The sequence below is a fragment of the Saccopteryx bilineata genome, chromosome 4, assembly GCF_036850765.1.
Source record: "Saccopteryx bilineata isolate mSacBil1 chromosome 4, mSacBil1_pri_phased_curated, whole genome shotgun sequence".
NCBI lineage: Eukaryota > Metazoa > Chordata > Mammalia > Chiroptera > Emballonuridae > Saccopteryx > Saccopteryx bilineata.
The window spans coordinates 127,322,200-127,340,446 of NC_089493.1; the positions used below are offsets into that span (position 1 = coordinate 127,322,200).

General features: G+C 38.3%; 1 protein-coding gene, 1 non-coding gene and 1 pseudogene across 6 annotated transcripts in view; all 3 read right to left on the reverse strand.

Annotated features, from left to right (window-relative positions):
* Positions 1-18,247, reverse strand: part of MYO9A (myosin IXA) — a 290,547-nt gene that overhangs the window by 143,665 nt on the left and 128,635 nt on the right. For all 5 annotated transcript variants that reach the window (XM_066277973.1, XM_066277974.1, XM_066277975.1 and 2 more), the window contains one exon: positions 8,082-8,277. In XM_066277973.1, coding sequence (XP_066134070.1) covers positions 8,082-8,277 — 196 coding nt within the window. The remainder of the gene's footprint in view (positions 1-8,081; positions 8,278-18,247) is intronic.
* LOC136333973 (golgin subfamily A member 5 pseudogene) lies at positions 4,478-5,563 on the reverse strand (annotated as a pseudogene).
* LOC136336658 (small nucleolar RNA SNORA61) lies at positions 15,864-15,996 on the reverse strand. The gene has a single exon (XR_010731494.1). It is a non-coding gene; the product is annotated as a small nucleolar RNA SNORA61 (small nucleolar RNA).

The following is an 18,247-nucleotide window of genomic DNA, read 5'->3' on the forward strand; positions in this document are numbered from 1 at the left end:
CACCCTGAGCATCTGGAGCTCAGAAACAGAGAAACGAAACTGACCCCTTGTCCTTCTATTCTCTATTCACCTCTCAGCCTGCCTCACCCAATCAGGGGCTTTCTACTTGTGTGGGACCAACACCTATATGTGTCTCCCTACTAATGAGACAGAAACCTGTACCCTAATCTATCTCACCCCAAGTATCAACCTAATCCTACCTCATGAGCCTCTTTTAACTCCTAGTACATTACCCATCAATCTAAGAACCAAATGAGCTGTACAGGTAATCCCTCTTCTTGTTGCTTTAGAAATCTCTACAAAAATAGGTCTAGGTACAGGGGGACTGGCCGCTTCCCTGTCTTATTCCTACTCTCTCTCTCTCTCTAAAGCCCAGCAAATTTGTAAAAAACAAACTGAGTTATGGAATCAGTGGTTTCGCATAAACTAAGTGTCTTGACTATAGCCTTTCATTGGCCCACTCACTCTCCTATTTATTTTTCTAACTTTTGGACCCTGCCTCTTACGTTTGTTCACTAGTTTCTTACAGAACCGCATGTAGACCACCAATCAGAAAATTGAAAAAATCTACCTAACCCTACATACCAACCCTGAAACCTGCCCTGGCGAAACAGAAAAATCTAAAAGCCTATAAATACACCCCTACTCCCAACCTTTCTCATGGCTAGGACTCATCAAGCAGGGCATCCAAGTTCTCAACCTCACTTCTGTATATAACACTTCTCACTGCTTTCTCTGTGCCTTTCTTAATAAGCCTCCCATCACTGCGGTTCCTTTACCCTACCCACTCAACATCACCAAAAATCCAGACCCTTTTTCTCTTTCTGGAGTTCCTCCCTTCCAAGAAGACCCTCTCAATTTGCTATGCCAATCGGCCTACCCCACTATGTTAAGACTATCCCAATCAAAACTTCTCTAACCAGCCCTAATGAAACTCATTTCTGGTGCAAAGGAACCATTCTAAAAACCTTAAACAACTCTTCCCCCCTCCCTTGTGTCCTGGTAATAGTTGCGCCACAACTAACATATTATGGAGAGGAAGAATTTTCAAACCAGCTGAGAACAAGCAGGAATAAACGGGCTGCCTTCCTCCTGGTCCTCCTTGGCCTTACCCTTGCCACCTCTATAGCGGCTATAGGGATAGGCAGGGCTGATTTAGGCCATAGTATATGAACTACTAACCAACTAAAGGCAGGCCTAGAACAGGCCCTTGATAACTTAGCCACCTCTCTAGCCTCCCTCCAGAGACAACTGACCTCTCTAGCTCAGGTCGCCCTACAAACCAGAGGGCTTTAGACCTACTAACAGCAGAGAAGGACAGTACTTGCCTTTTTCTACAGGAACAGTGTTGCTACTACATTAACAAGTCTGGCCTGGTCGAGGAGAATATCAACTCTCTCCAAAAACTTCAAGAATGAATCCACAGTGGCCAGGCCTGTACTGACCCCTACTCCAAACAATGGTGGAAAAAACCCTTGTTCTCCATGCTAGCGCCAATTATAAGACCAATCCTAATTTTGTGCCTAATTTTAATGCTTGCCCCCATCTTTATCAAGCCCAGATGAGAGAAATCTCTAGGATCACCTACAATCAAATGCTCCTACACTCCTAACCCCAATACCCCAAGGAGCACTTCGCGAGGGAAATATCAAATAGGAAGGAATAACAGCAGGAAGAAGCTGCTCCTCAGCCCGAGAAGTTCCTTCCTGAATGTTCTCCAAACTCCCTTCCTTTTAAACCACACATACTCAGTCCTTCTAACACTTACACCAACAGGTTCCCTGTCTCTAAAAATCTCCACATGTCCTCCCATTCGAGAGGAGCCAGACCAGCACGTCTCATGAGGCTCATCCAGGAGACCATGTATCACCATGTCACCCTATTCAACTGGCACTCTCAGCAAGCAACTAACAATTATAACCTCACAAGATTTTTTTAATTCCTCACTCAGGTTTTCGAAGACATTGCCTGGTTCAGACCTCACAGTATGGAAATTGACAACCTCCTTAACTGGATGGGGGACTGTGCTTGGCAAGGTTCTTTTCTTGAGTTCTCTCCAAAAGAAACAATAATTTTCCAATTTTTTCTCCTCTTTCTCCTCATCACCCCTCACTATATATTATAAAATAATATATGTAACCATGGAGTTGAGAAATGAAATATACATGTATTGACCATGAATTACAACTGCCCTTTTTCTGTTCCACTTGGCTGCCTGACCCCACCCTTAATTACTGGATGATTGCCCCTGGGACAAAGGGATTCCAGGAAACTAGTCAATCGCCCCAAGGAAGAGTATTACAGAAAGCTGAACATACCAGCACACCCTTGCTTGAGGCTATTTCTAACCCTATAAAATTGTGCCTCAGTCTGTTTTGGGGGCCCTTGTTTTGGAGAAGTGCCCCAGCAGGTCTTTCTCTTCTAATAAAGCCAGCACACCTGGTGTTGGTCAAATAAGTTTTTAAATATGATATATATGTTTGCTCGCTTATAATCTGTACTGGTTGTGGGGGGACAGGCTGTAAGCAGGCAGGATTCTTATAGCCTAAGGCTTGGGGTTTTTTTGTTGTTGTTGTTGTTTTTTCAGAGACAGAGAGAGTTAGAGAGAGGGATAGATAGGGACAGACAGACAGGAACGGAGAGAGATAAGAAGCATCAATCATCAGTTTTTCACTGTGACATCTTAGTTGTTCATTGATTGCTTTCTCATATGTGCCTTGACCGCGGGCCTTCAGCAGATCGAGTAACCCCTTGCTCGAGCCAGCAACCTTGGGTTCAAGCTGCTGAGCTTTTGCTCAAACCAGATGAGCCCGCACTCAAGCTGACAACCTTGGGGTCTTGAACCTGGGTCTTCCGCATCCCAGTCGACACTCTATCCACTGCGCCACCACCTAGTCAGGTCTAAGGCTTGGTTTTAGGACTAAGCCTTTCCCACCCTTTTTGATGTGGGGTGGTGCAATCCCATCATGCCTCGGAAAAGTGACTTTGTATTAGACTTCCCTATTTTGTATATTGGATTAAAGGTTTGGATTTCTACACTATAAAGTGGGGCAGACCGGGAGCTTGCTCTCTCTCGGTCTTTCCTGAGATTAGCATTAGAGCAGAGAGAGCAGAGCAGAGAGCAGAGAAGGGCCATGTGGAGGAGGCCAGGAGAAGCAGCCAAGATGGTGGAGTGCTGAAGGAGAAGCTAGATTGTGCAGAGTTTGTGCAGAGAGAAGGAAGGAGATGAGGAACAGAGGTGAATGAGACTGGTGACGCTAGAAACCTTTGATTCTAGGAAACTCGGATAAGTCAGTAGCTTTGTGAGCACTGAATGAGGGGGTTTTGGAGCCCAGTGTATGTTTTTACTTGCCCGCCGGGTGCAAGCTAGGATTAAAGATGATGGCCCACCAGTTCTTGGCTCCGTTGTTTCTTTACTGACTGTCCAAATCCAATGCAAACCTGCATGGGCCAGGCGGCTGTGATGGTGGCCGTGGATACTGGCTTTACACCTGGAGTTCGAGTGCCGTCTCATTCTTACAGTTATTTTCTAAAGGAATCTCATAAACTCTTAAAATAGGTTTAAATAAAACCTACATAGTGTTTGCTTATGTAAGTTCTTGGTCTAGTTTTGATCATTTTTTTTTTCCAGTGACAAAATATTCTTGTGTACCCTCCTCTGGAATTTTAGGCAATTGACCATTTTCACACCCCAAGTCAAAAAAAAGACAACCAATCAATGAAACAACTGGGTTCAGTTCATTTGCTACATGGTTGGTAATGTCATATTTCTAGTGTATAAGTCAACAGAACAATCATGACCCAGATGTGAAGCAAAGCCATATATCTATAATTACAAAAACTTGTGCTATAGGGTATGTTCAAAGAAAAATTCCCAGACAGATACTAAATCGGTCTATTGAACTAGCAGCTTTGTGAACATTTCCATTCATTTCTGCCAGATTAGTTTGTGTCATTAAAAAGAACAGAAACATTTCACAGACATCTGCCTTCGCCACTGTCAACTGCAGGTATATTAACAGAAGACCCATTCACTCTCACTTGCAGTGGCAGAGTTCTTCTGCTTTTCCAGGCTCTCCAGCTGGAAGACCAGAGTCCCTTGCTGTGCTGAGCCTCTCCAAAAGGTTCCGCTTCTGGATAAGAGTCTCTGTTAGCTGATGGAGTAAACTTTTTAACTCAGACTGACTGACTACTATTGCTTAAGACAGTGACTGTCAACCTTTTCATCTCATGGTTCACACGAACTACTAGAATCCTGTGGCACACCAAAAACTACATGTTTTCCCAATCTGACACCCAAAAAAGGTATAATTTTGATTCATTCACACCAGACAGCTATTGTGTTGGCTGTTGTCATTTTTTTATTTGACAATGTAAAGAAAAAGAGGGCAGTGCACCAACTAACGGTCAGGTATATGTATTTTGAAAATTCTCGTAACACACAGTGTGCCTCTTTTGCAGCATCAGTTGAAAATCACTAGCTTAAAGTTTTATTGGTAAACTGATTCCTGCGTTTTTCAATTTCTTCTTCTCAATCTTTAATTCTGCTTTGTAATGTGTTCATTGTTCAATACAGACCTTCTGTGTAGTGGAATTCCTGCTTCTGTCGGTCCAATTCTGCCTTAGATGCTTTCGTCCAGCTATTGGGTCTTGCAACTGCATATTGCTGATTCTGCTTCATTAACCTGCTCAGCATCCTTATCTTGTAATTTAGAACTCAGCTGTTGCCCATCTGACCCACTAGCTTCTGTATTTCTTCCCTTTGCATCTCTTTTTCATGCTAAAATTCTTCTAACTCCATGGTATTTAACAGTATTGCTGTCTGGGCCTTCAAAACCAGATTCTTATTTTAAGCTGTTAATTCATTTCTCTTATCAGTGTATTCTACTAATTTTTTGCTTACAATCAATGAATTCTTGCATAAAAGGACTCCCAAGCTAGTTGACTTGCTGCTGTGGCTCATCAACTTCCCTTCTTCTCATCTAAGTATTTTCTTTCTGCAAGAGTATCTCCTTCTGTCATATTCTCTGATATTCCACTTCCATTTTATTCAGGTGTGTAGCAACTGACTCTGCATTTGTTCACAGCCCCCAACCCTGGCTCTCTCCAGAGTAGCATTCACTTTGTGCAGTCTCTCCTGGTTGTTCACTCTGTAAGGCTTCTAATGCTTCTCTCTGAATACTCAGTACCTGGTCAGCTTCTTAGAGTCTCATTTTCAGTACTGCCAGCTGGGAACACTTTGCAGCCACTGCATCAGTCAGGTCATCAACTTGCAATGGAAGTTCTCAAGTTATTCGATCACTCTTTCTCTCATTAATTCTTCCTCTTGCTTTGTTAGTTCTTCTTGAGTTTCCTTGGCTGTCTGAAGTAATATGGCCATTTCTTGATTTAAAGACTGACCTTTATTCTTCAGCAGTTGATTTTCCAGTCAAAAATTAAATAATTCATATAATTTGCCATCATAAACAGGTACTGGGTTGTGATCAGTGCAGGAAGCATCTTCTTTCTTTTTATTTTTTTCCTTAAGTGAGAAGTGGGGAGGCAGAGAGACAGACTTCTGCATGCACTCTGAGATCCATCCAGCAAGCCCCCTATGGGGCGATGCTCTGCCCATCTGGGGCCATTGCTCCATTGCTCAGCAACGGAACTATTTTAGCACCTGAGGCAAGGCCATGGAGCAATCCTCAGCGCCCAAGGCCAACTTGCTCCAACCGAGCAATGACTATGGGAAAGGAAGAGAGAGAGAAGGGAGAGGGAGAGAGGAATGGAGAAGCAGATGGTCACCTCTCCTGTGTGCCCTGACCAGGAGTTGAACCTGGGACGTCCACATGCTGACCCAACCAGCCAGGGCTCTAGTGAATTTTTTATGTCAGTTATACTTTTTCTCTCACTTCAATACATATACATATGTGCATACATAACATATATATGTACACATGTATGTATATATGTGGTGATAATCTCTATGTGGTATGACATTGCTCTCAAACTGTCCTTTAGTTCTTCAGATATGGTTGCCTTAGGCCTTTGAACATAGTTAAAATAGCTTAATGTCTTTGTCTAGTAAGTTCAGTGTCTCGCTTTCCTCACAAATAGTTTCTATCGATTTCTTCTTTCCCATGTAAGGGTCATATTTTCTTGTTTCTCCACATGTCTTATAATTTTGTGTAAAATTTTAGATAACTTAACAGGGCAATTTGGAAATCAGATTCTCCCTTCTCTCCACTATATGCTGCTGTTGCTATTTCTTGTAGTTGTTACCACTTGTTTACTAATTCCGTCAAGTTTGTATTTTTTGTCACATGTGACCATGGACATTTCTACTCAGCTGGCATCCTGGTCAGCTAAAGATTACAGACAGTTATCTATACATGCCTGAACCCAATAAATCTTGTCTTTGTTAAGGGTCACTGTGTCTGATGAGTTGGGTACACCTTCAACACTCAGGTACACCATGTCCTTCACCTTCTGCTTACACAGTGTCTGAAGATTATCCAGAGGTAAGAAACCAGGATCATCTCGGGTCTCTCCTAAGCATGCACACAGCCCTGGGCATGTACACAGCACTACGCATATGCATGACTATCTAAGATTCCCATGAATATGTGGGAACTCTTCAAAATCACAGACCTCATTCCCCAGCTTTTCCTTTTACATATTTTGGTTAGTTTTTGCCCCACTTATTATCTACTGCATCAGATAGATGCAATATTCAACAATTGCTTCTGATTCTTTTTGGACAACACCCCTAGGTAAAAGGCTCTATTCAAACTGGGCAAGCACCAAGTCTGGTTAAAGACAGTCTCCCAAATAGGGTCTCCAGGGAAGACCCAGCAAATTGAATAAGAAATATTCTCAGGAAATGAAGCTTGGGAGAAGCTCCAATACCCTCCTATTCTCCCTCATGGCTGCCACACTGCTGCTATTCACTGTGTATTAGGCTGTTGGCTTTCGAGGCTGCAGTGGAGCCAGGGAGGAAACAGTGCAAATGAAAACACTACAAAATGCACCATCTTTGCCAATATTTAGCCATTTTTCTAGTATAAACACTTCCCAAATTACTGCAAGCCTTTAATGAATTTCCTGAATTCTGGTACTTTTTGCAAGCATTCTTGTTGCTTTTATAAAAAGAGAGAACTTTCAGAGGTTCTAACTCCATAATAGGCTGACGTTCAAAATAAAACTTTTATTTACTCTTGAACCACAACACTAATAGTGCCTGGTACTGAAATATTTATAAATAATGGTCAGGGTTTTGTTTAACATCCATTTAACTGTCTTTAGTATGGAGCAGCATTGTGGACAGAGTCCTGCATAGAGATCCCAGACCCCTGGTGATATCCAAATCAGTTTTAATACCTGGTCATTTCTAAAAATACATAGTCACCGGAGCACATCTACCACTTGCAAAACAAATGGGAGCACAATGGAGTTACACAGTCCACTGAGTGGGGTGGGGAAGAGAACTAGGTTAGGTGGGAACCATTAAAACCCTCCACTCGCAGACACTATATGGGTGACTTCACCTTCCCTCCCTGTAGAAGAAGAAACTGAATGACACTTTGGATTCTCTTGTTCTTGCCTTTTATTCCAATGCTATAGCTGAATTGCCCATCTCTGTCTAGTCTCGTCAGTGATTAAAATTTTTCTTGGTTAAACATTAATGATAACTCCAAAAGAACCAATGTCTCCTGATTTATGCTTCCACATTAAATTGTTTCATTTCTAGTAAAAACTGTCACATAAGAAGCAAAGAAAGATATTAATATAAAAAGTCTACATAATCAGATAATAATTACATTTCACTTTTTGTTTAATAATTATACCAATGTCTTACTGGGTTTCTACTAAATACCAGGTGCTTTACACGTTAATCCTACCAGTATTTATCCATATATACACACATAAACCATTTACCTGTTTAACTGAATTATTATATAACGTTCAACAGAACAAATTACATCTGAAATATGATGATAGGGAGTAGTAAGAAAACAGAATAAAATTACTAGATCTCTACTCCTTAAAGAGGCAAAAAAGTTAAAGATGACACATGGGTGAATACTAATACTGCTGCTTACCAGTTTTACTCTGAACGTGTCTTTTCCCAGCTTCCCTGAGAGCAACCATTGCTCTGAAAAGAGCTCGAAGAACTGCCCATCGGAAAACAGCTACAGGATCAATTCCAATCATCCCAGAGATAAATGCACTCTTGCTACTCCTCAGAAGAGCTACAATGTCAGGGCGCATATGATCTGTATTTTTTTCCCGGAAATCCTACATGAAAAAAGTACCAGTGTTATTTTTGAAAAAAATTATTAAACCAAGAAAATAATGGGTGACATGTTTTGAACAGTGGTTCAATAAGGAATATAGAAGTGATTTCTGTTTGAGGTAGCTAACTGGACCAGGTGTCTTCTAAAGTCCCACCCAACCCTAAAACTATTAAATTCTATACTACATTTGAATTAGAAAGTCTATTCCACAATTTTATTGCAACTGGTTAAACACTGGTCAGAGAAAGTCTCTCTGAAGGGCTATCATATAAAATGAAAAGAAAGCTGAGTAACAAAAAGAAATCAGACTTAAGGTTAGGAACAGCACTCCAAGCCAAGGGAACACATACTATCAATACATAGAGGCAGAGAGGAACTGAATAAGTTAACAGAGAAGAGCTAGGGCTGGAATATTCTGGGCAAGGGTGTGTGTAGTGGAAGATTAAACAAATCAATAGGCTATGTAGACCACGTAAGCCTCAGTTAGGGGTCTGGTTTTTATTCAAATGTAAAGGAAAGTTCCTAGAAGGGTAATGACATGAGCTGATTGGTGTTTTCTAAACACCACTGGTTGCTGAGGAGAGATGAATTGTACAAAGAATAGAAAAAGGGAGGCCAACTATTGCAATGCTCCAGATAAGAGCTGACAGTGACTGGGACTCTGTTGGAAATAAGAACAGTCAGGGAAAACAGTGATCATACTTATGATGTTATGGAAATAATGACACATGGCTTATTGATGGGTTGGGGCATAATGAGAGAATAAAAGAATTAGGCTAACATTTCTACTTGGGGTCTGAGTAATAGGTGAACGAAGGTACCATATACTGATATGAAGAAGATTAAAGAAAAGAGAAGGTGTGGAGATAGAAACGATTTTTTAAAAAGATGATGATGAAGAAGAAAAAAAAAGAAATGATTAAGAGATTAGTTTGTCCAACTCAAGTTCGAGATGGTAAGTATATTTCAACAAGTAATATTTACTAAGAGGTTTCTGCATGTGTTGGCACTCTTCTCAGCATTTTACCTATTTTGACTCCTTTAAGCTCATTTTATCATTTCTATTTTACAGATGAGGAAACCGAGTCACTGAGAAGTTAATTATCTCAGCTTCTATTACACGTAAATGGAAGTACAGTTTTTCAAACACAAGCACTCACAACCCTATATTATGTCTTCATACAGACATCAAGTAGGCAGATGGGTATGTGTGTCCAGAGGCATATAGAGATTTCAGAAAATACATTTGGATCTCATCAGCATATAGATTTTTAAAGCTGATTTAAGATTACTTAAGGACTATAAATAAGCAGTAGATACTCCTGCCAAAACATGGATGGAGACTGGAGGGGAGAGAACATAAGAAAATAGGTTAAAATACCCTACAGAAAGATATGGAGGGCAAGAAGCTTACTGGAATAAGGTCCCAGACTGATAACTAGAGTCCAGGCATTTGACTGTAACCACACCCAGATAAAATGATCGAAACTTGGTGAGTAAATCACTCCAAGTCTGTGGAGCTTTACAAAATAGCTCTAAGTATTCTATGAGGAGCATGTCTGGTCTGATGTCATCTATCCTCATGACCAGAAGGCAGCTGGACTCATCCTATTACCTTATGGCAGTGGTTCTCAAACTTTTTGAAGTGGGGCACATTTAAAATCCTACAAATAATTGTAGGCACACTATATACAAATTTCTGAGAAAGATATAATAATTAAGTCAAATATTAAAGAAAAAATATATAGTCCAAGTGTGCATTTATGGTAATTAAACAAAATAAATACAAAATTAAATTTATTCTGACATTAAAAAACATTTTTATGTTATGTTTTTTGTTATGCTTTTTAGAATTCGTAAAAAAGAGGGGTTAAAAAATAAACGACAAAAAAGTTATCTTTTTATATACAGTGTGTCCGTAAAGTCATGGTGCACTTTTGACCGGTCACAGGAAAGCAACAAAAGACAATAGAAATGTGAAATCTGCACCAAATAAAAGGAAAACTCTCCCAGTTTCATACCTATTCAGTGCAGTTTGATGTGGGCTCACGCACAGAGTTTTTAGGGCTCCTTAGTTAGCTATCCCGTATAGCCTCTACAGACTTGTCACTGACTGATGGCCTACCAGAACGGGGTTTCTCCACCAAACTGCCGGTTTCCTTCAACTGCTTATCCCACCGAGTAATGTTATTCCTATGTGGTGGCGCTTCTTTATAAACGCTCCGATATTCACGTTGCACTTTAGTCACGGATTCTAATTTAGCAAGCCACAGAACACACTGAACTTTCCTCTGTACCGTCCACATCTCGACTGGCATGGCCGTGGGCTGCTCCGCTGTATACACGGTGCGCACATGCTGCCACATCATCCTACAGAAACTGGGAGGGTTTTCCTTTCATTTGGTGAAAATTTCACATTTCTATCGTCTTTTGTTGCTTTCCTGTGACCAGTCAAAAGTGCAGCATGACTTTACGGACACACTGTATCAATATATAGATACATTCTTAGTAAGATTTAGTAAATTCGGCAGGTCCCCGCGAATGTTAAGTTTTTTCATTCTTGTGTTTATGAGAAACATGAGCCTGATGTGTCCTAGTGATTTCTTCAATGTTTAGGCATATATTTGAAAGGCAAACTTTCATTTCCTCATCAATACATTAAAGAATTCCTCTTTTTACTCTTGTGTTGAGAGTAGAAAATCCTAATTCACATAAATAGGATGTTGAAAATTGTAGTAAAATGTTCAAAGCTTTTTTAAATATTGCCACATATTCTTCTTTTATAGAAATCCAAAAGGCTTCAAGAGACAATTCCTTATGTTCAATCATCCATCCATGATCAGTGGATATAGCTGCCAGTTCTTCTTCTTCTGTTAATGTTAAACCAAAATCACTTGAAGCTTCCATGAATGGGTTTCTAATCCAATCGTATTGTTCAGTGTTAAGTGATGGAAAATAAGAACCCAAATTTTCTTCTAAACTTATTAAATGTTCAACTATTATTGGAAGTGTTTCATTTATGCAAGTGTTATTTACCAATGAAACATTTCCAAATTACCTTCAAGAGATTTTCTTTTCTAAATCTGTAGTTTTCTCTGTAACGCTTTCATTTTGTCAGTGGATGTGAGAATATTTTCTTCTTTTCCTTGCATGCTAGTATTCAAAATATTGAACTGCTGAAATATATCGGCCAAATACTGTAACCTGACAATCTAAAATTTGCACAGAAGGAGGTTACAAAAATGTAATTGTTTCATCTCTTAAAAAAACGCAAAGAAGTTCTTGTAGCTCTTGTACACAGGTATGTACTTTTCCCTTTGACAACCACCTCATCTCAGTGATCTCAGTGTGTAAAAGCAGCCATCCATGTTGTGAATCCATATCAATACAAAGCTTTTCAAATAAACGCAATTTGATAGGTCTTGATTTAATAAAGTTTACCATCTGAACAACTTGATCTAAAACTTCTCTTAATTTTTCTCCCAATGTTTTTGCCATCAAGGCCTCCCTATGAAGAAAGCAGTGAGTTACGATAACCTTCTCATTTTGTTTTATTACAAAAGATGTAAGACCCTTAACACAGCCTACCATGGAAGGGGCGCCATCTGCACAAATGCCTACACATGATTTCCATGTTAACTGCCATTTCTCAAGATAGTTATTCAAAATGTTAAAAACGTCTTTACCTCTTGTAGACACCTAATTGTTTGCAAAAAAGAAACTGATTTACCATTTGATCTTTATTAACAAAACGGACAAATGCTAAGAGTTGTGCCGTGTTGGTAATAACTGTTGACTCATCAACTTGCAATGCAAAATTTGAATACTGAAGCTTATTACTGCATAGATTTTTCTCGATATTAGAAGACATTTCTATAATATGCCTGTGAACTGTATCGTTGAACAGAGGAATCTTGCTTATTTTCATTGCTGCTTCATTTCCTAGCATTGTCATGACTATTTTTTTTTTTTTGCATGCAGGCAAAATAAGTGACTCAAAATATGAGCTTTCATATTTTTTGCTATCAGTTCTGAGACTTGATAAGAAGTGATTTGAGCTTTATCAGAAATATTCATTAAACTTTTTAAAAATTTGCCGTTTTTGTTTGCTATTCAATCTCTTGAAAAAACTTATAGATTTATCTTGTAAATTACAGTGTATAGTTTTAAAATGTTTACTTAATTTACTAGGAAGCAATGATTCATTTGCCATTTTACATCCACATACTAAACATAGTAGTAAAGGATGATTTTCACTTCCAGTCCAAGTGAAACCAAAGCTTAAATAATTTTCATTATATTTGCGAGTAGGCTGCGATTTTGCTTTCTTATTTGCACTTAACTTTTGCTTACTTCCAGAATCAAATTCTTTAATATCATGCTTTTCTTAAAAAAATCTATCCATTTTATTTGGGTATATTTATCTAAAAATAATATAATGATGTGTTAATAAATAAATATAATGATGTGTTAACAAAAAGCGGTATTTCCATAATAAAATAGTATAATAGAGTAACTATTATTTATTTTTATATATGGGTATATGCTGTGAACCTGCGCAGCTAGTAATTCCAGGTCCTGAGTGGGAACGGTGCAGAATTAAGAAAATATGGGGTCAGAAGGGTCCTGTAATTGCTGCTGGAAAGAACAAAGCATGCCCAAAAACCGCATCCTGCTTTATTTATAGGGCAAAGTGAGGCCATTAGCATATCTTAACTTGACACCAAACAAAGGATAAAAGAAACCTGCCTCCAGTCTTTCTAGGGAACATGGGGGGTAGTGTAAACAATCCAGCACCACAACTTGACAGCCTTTTGCAACCTAACCAGGCAAGTGAAGAGAGGGTTTGGGCAGACTGTCAGCTTACAGCCAATTCCCCACACCTCTGTCCCCCAAAAATCTAAACTCCAAATACGCTGTTGGTTTTTTGGTCCCCAACAGGCACAAATTTCTCTGGAATACCATAGGGCGCACCTGGAAATCTTGCACCCTAGCACACACTTTGAGAACCACTGCCTTATGGCTTGCCTTTCCTAATTCTTCTGTTTACCTGGGAACAGGAAAAATAGGAAAATAAGCAAGAAGGTGTGGTCCCTGGCTTGTTCCTAAATAATCTTTGAGTTAAAGTATAGGGAGGGGCAAAAGTAGGTTTATGGTTATGAGTACATGAAACACAAAGCTTATTTTTGTATTTATTATTATTTTCTATATGAACAACTGTAAGCCTACTTTTGCCCCACCCTGTATATATTATAAAAGTCAGTGAAACTAAGTAAGAATTTTCAAATCCAAGTCACCACCATTGCCACCATCCCCATCATCATCATTAGCTAATCCCTACCAAGTGCAGACAAGATGCCAGGCACTAAATTAAGCACTACACATAACTTGTTCAATTCTATCAATTAATCAATAAAGCAGAATAAATTATGAGCCACACTTCATTGATAAGTAAACAGATACAGAAGCTTGCCAAAGCTCAAACGTAACAAGTACCAGTACAAGAACTAAAACATCAATTTGCCCTACCCCAAGACCATCCCATCCTATAACTACACCATACTATCTAAAATTCTTTCCATGACGACTGCCAAATATTGATAGAGATTTATTCTCCAAATGTAATGGTCTCATCTGTCTACATGGTTCTCAATTTCTAAGTACATTTCATAAACTAGTAACATCATTCTTCTTGAAACATTTCTCTTGGTTTCTATAACACATTTTATGATTTACTATGCAGCCCCTCTCAGTCTCCACTGCTGGTTTTATGTTAGAAATTCTTAAGTCTGATCTTAGGCACTCACATTTTTTTCACTTAACCACCTTACAACAGGTGATCTCAAATATAATGATGGCTTTTAAGCACTATCTCTAATGATAGAGCCCAAATCTGTATTTCCAACACAGATCTTAAGTCTGAGATCCACTTGCACATCCTAAAAGTCTTTTAAAATTGAAAGAATGTATTCATTAGTGAAATAAGGTAGTCCTGGTATTTCCTTTGTGAGAAAACTGTAAACTACTGTTGCAAATTATTTAACAGATATGGGATTTTCAGGTTTTCTTGTATTTCTGGTGTCAGTTTTAGTAATGTGCATTTTTCATGGAATTTTCCATTTTATCTACATTGTCAAATTTGTTGGCAAAATATGTTCATACACTTTCAATATTTGTAAAAGAGGTAGGTAAGTCTCCTTTTTCACTTTGGCATCTGTAATTAGTAAATCTCTTTTTTCAACTATTAGTTATCTTCTATTCCTTCTAGTTATATTATCTTCTGTTACCTTCTCAAGGAACTGACTTTCAGCTTTGTCAATTCTCTATTGCATATCTGCACTCTATTACACTAATCTCTCCTTTATTGTAGCCTTCTAATTTGCAGAGTTGGGGGGTTAATTTGCCTAGGTTTCTTGAAATAATCTTTTTTCAATTACAGTTAACATATAATATTAGTTTCAGGGATACAATATAGTAATTAAACATTAATATAACTTATGGAGTGATCACCCTAGTAAGCCTAGTATCCATCTAACACCATAAACAGTTATTACAATATTACTGACTACATTCTCTACGTTGTACTTTACAACCTGTTTTTGTAACTGGCAATATACACATCTTAACCCCTTCCATTTTTGACCCATTCACCCATGCCCTTCTTATCTGGAAACCATCAAAATGGTCTCTGTATCTATAAGTTTGTTTGGTTTGTTCTTTTGTTTTTTTAGGTTTCACATATGAGTGAAATCATATGGCATTTGTCTTCCTCTGACTGACCCATTTCACTTAGCATTATACCCTCTAAGTCAACCCATGTTGTTTCAGATGGCAAAAATTTTTTTTTTTTTTTTTTTTTTTTTTTTTAAATCTTTTTTTTTTTTTTTTTACACAGAGGCAGAGATAGACAGGGACAGACAGACAGGAACAGAGAGAGAGATGAGAAGCATCAATCATCAGTTTCTTGTTGCGTGTTGCGACTTCTTAGTTGTTCATTGATTGCTTTCTCACATGTGCCTTGACCGTGGGCCTTCAGCAGACTGAGTAACCTGTTGCTTGAGCCAGCGACCTTGGGTCCAAGCTGGTGAGCTCTGCTCAAACCAGATGAGCCTGCGCTCAAACTGGAGACCTCGGGGTCTCGAACCTGGGTCCTTCCGCATCCCAGTCCGACGCTCTATCCACTGTGCCACCACCTGGTCAGGCTGTATTCTTTTTTTATAGCTGAGTTTTATCACATCACATCTTCTTTATCCAACTGTCTCACCAATAAACACTTAGGTAGCTTCCATATCTTCGCTATTGTAAATAATGCTGCAGTAAACATTGGGACGCATCTGTCTTTTTGAATTAGTGTTTTTTCAAATTAGTATTTTTGGTTTCTTCAAATAAATACCCAGATAGAATTGCTGGGTCCTTTGCTGTTCTTTTCATAGTTTCTTGAGATGGAAGCTTAGATAATTACTTTTTAATTATTCTCTTTCTAATATATGCATTTAGCTATAAATCATTATTTTAAATGCATCCTACAAATTTTGATGTTTTATTTTCATTAATGTTCCTTTTTTTTTTTTTTTTTTTTTTAATTTACCTTGTTTGAAATTAGCCCATATGCTAGAGAATAGACTACAGGCACTGTGAGGCCAGCTTCAGTATTACTCTTCCTCCTTTTATGACCACCAAGACCAGTGTTCAGATCCAATAGGAAAGGGAACCAGAGGATAATGTCCAATTTAAAATATTATCATTTTATTGTGATTTCTTTTATGATTCATGGGTTATACAGAAGAATTTTGCTTAATTTCTCAACATCAAAAGACTATCTTTCTGATATGCCAATTAGGTCAGTTGTTTGAGAAAGCTGTTCAATCTTTGTTTTTGGTTTTGTGCTTGTTTATTTTGTTAGATACTGAGAAATACATCTACAACTATAATGACGGACTTGTCTAGTTCTCCTTTTGCTCTCCTTTCAGTTCATATATATTGAAATGATGTCATTAGGTAATACAAGTTTTAATGATTACGTCTTCCTGTTGATCTGGCCCTTTCATTGTTATGAAATGTGCCACTTTATCTCTAATAATATTTCTTGCCTTAGAGTCTACTTTGTCTAATAATAATGTAAATATACCACCTCTTTTAGTTAGGGTTTGTGTGGTATATCTTTTTCCTGGCCTTTTACTTTCCACCTATGTCATAATATGGTTGAATAACCACAAATGTATATGCTGCATGCTCCCATTTATCTGAAATTTAATAATAAAACTATGAACAAAAAGGATGGTGTTACCTCTCAGCGGGGAAGAATGAGCAGAGAAGGGGCATGAAAGAAATCTGTATATTCGAGATTTATACACTCTGCACCTCACTGGATGGATGATTTTATAGCTCAAGCTTCTTTGGTTTTGTTTTAAACTGCATTTTTAAATCTTTTTAAAATTGAGGTACAATTAGCATGTAACATTGTATAAGGTGTATGATATGTTGATTTGATAAATTTATATGTTACAATATGATTATAACCACAGTAGTGTTAACTAACATCTTCATCAAGTCATATAATTATCATTTCTTTTTTGTGGTGAGAGCATTTAAAATCTAGTCTCTTAAGAACTCTAAGCCTAACCAGGCGGTGGCACGGTGGATAGAGCGTTGGCCTGGGACGCTGAGGTCCCTGGTTTGAAACCCCAAGGCTGCCGGTTTGAGTATGGGCTCACCAGCTGAGCACGAAGTCACCAGCTTGAGCGTGGGATCATAGACATGACCCCATGGTCATTGGCTTGAGCAACGGTTCGCTGGCTCTGCTGGAGCCCACTAGTCAAGGTACATAAGAGAAAGCAATCAATGAACAACAAAGGTGCCACATGCAACTAAGAGTTCATGCTTCTCATCTCTCTCCCTTCCTATCTGTCTGTCCCTCTCTCTCTCTAAAACAAACAAACAAACAAATAAAAAGAACAACTTAGAACACTATGTTATACTCACAGTGTTAACTACAATCACAGGCTGGGTATTAAATCTCCAGAACTTATTCATCCTCTAACTACAAATTTGAATCCTTTGCCCAACATCTCAATTCCCACACCCTCTAGCCCCTGGTAACCACTATTCTTCCCTCTGTTATTCTTAATGTTTTTTCTAAAATCTGTTCCTTCCTGTCTTTTCCATTGAAAAAATAGCACCTTAAATTCACCCATCAGCTATAACCAGAAGTCACTTACTTACCTGGAATCCATCAATAAGGTCTACTGATTATATCTCTGAAATATATTTCATAATCATCTAGATGTTCTCCAACTCGACAGTCACCCCTATGATTCACTTTACCTTAAAATTTCATCTCAACAGTTTTAAAAAATTTACCTAATGTTGTTCTCCCCACTTTCATTCTCATCCTCTATTGTTCTCACAGTAATCAAAGCAATTTTTTAAAAACATAAATCACATTCTTAGCTTTAAAAACTTTTCATGGCTCCCCATAATCATTTCAACAAAAACCAAACTCATTTAACTTCATCTAGAGGCCCTGAAGAATTAACTTGCTTTCTATTCTCTGAACTCATTTTATGCCACTAGATCCATTGCTCACTATAATCTAGTAACACTGGCCTGTTTTCAATTATTTTAAAATTAAGTTATTTTTATCTCATGGCCTAGAATATTCATTTACATTCATTCCAGATCATCTCTCAAAATTTGAGTTTCTCTGAGAAGTAGTCATGGATCCACAAATTTAAAATCCAGTAGTTCACTACTTTCTCTCATAGACCCCATTCATTTATCAATAGCACATAGGCCCATTATCTGTATTACTGTATACACATACATACACAAATGTAAGTACACGTGTATAGAAAGCCAGAAACATATTTGTCTATCTTATCCCTGGGTCATTCCAAATACCAACTACAGGGTCCGTCACATACTCTGTTTACTGAACACTTCCTGAATAAGTGATTTTAATTCTCTCACCT